This window comes from Apaloderma vittatum, unplaced genomic scaffold, assembly GCF_000703405.1.
Source record: "Apaloderma vittatum isolate BGI_N311 unplaced genomic scaffold, ASM70340v1 scaffold26222, whole genome shotgun sequence".
Taxonomy (NCBI): Eukaryota; Metazoa; Chordata; class Aves; order Trogoniformes; family Trogonidae; genus Apaloderma; species Apaloderma vittatum.
In genome coordinates this window covers 3,590-4,225 of record NW_009705645.1, presented here as the reverse complement: position 1 = coordinate 4,225, position 636 = coordinate 3,590, and the positions used below count along the sequence as shown (strand labels likewise).

General features: G+C 57.1%; 1 protein-coding gene across 1 annotated transcript in view; it reads left to right on the top strand.

Annotated features, from left to right (window-relative positions):
• The window catches only part of LOC104270977 (renin-like), a gene marked incomplete at its 5' end in the record, with an annotated part of 3,583 nt that overhangs the window by 1,856 nt on the left and 1,091 nt on the right, over window positions 1–636 (top strand). Inside the window, one exon of the mRNA XM_009865511.1 lies at window positions 20–209. Within this exon, the coding sequence (XP_009863813.1) occupies window positions 20–209 (190 nt within the window). The remainder of the gene's footprint in view (window positions 1–19; window positions 210–636) is intronic.

Below are 636 nucleotides of genomic sequence, written 5' to 3'. Positions count from 1 at the left end.
CCTCGCCAATACGGCTGCTCCCTTCTCGCTGGGTTTCTGGGGACGGCAGCTGAGGGGGAATCACTCCACTGTGTTTCGCACCCTAGGAATTCTCCTCTGAAACCCGGAGGGGAAATAATCCTCGGAGGCAGTGACCCAGCTTACTACACCGGGGACTTCCACTACTTGAACGTCAGCAAGAGCGGCTACTGGCAGGTCAGCATGAAAGGGTGAGGAGGGGGTGCTTCTCCGCAGCTCCCTGCAAACCTCCCTGGCTGAGCAAGCGTAGGCTTGGGAGAAGTTTGCTGGAGAAGGTGGTCCACGGGGGCATGCGTTCACTGGGTGCTGCTCAGATGCTCTCGAGGGGAGCAGGGTTGGTTCCTCCAGCGCAGGGTTTCATCTCCCTGCTGAGCCCAGAGCTGGGGAATGCAGAGGGGGTGGCATGGTGGGCTGATTCAACTTGGAAGAGTTTAACCCCCTTTAGTCCCGCAGGAGGAGTGTGAGATACTGAAACAATTCTGCTTTGTTTGATTTGGAAAACATAAAACCCACACATGACGAAGCTTAGCTTTCATGGTCGAGAAGTTTGAAGGGAGGGTTCCCAGTGCCCCTGGAGAGTCTGTGCTCCGGAGGCAGCGGGAGCAGCACGTGCTCTCC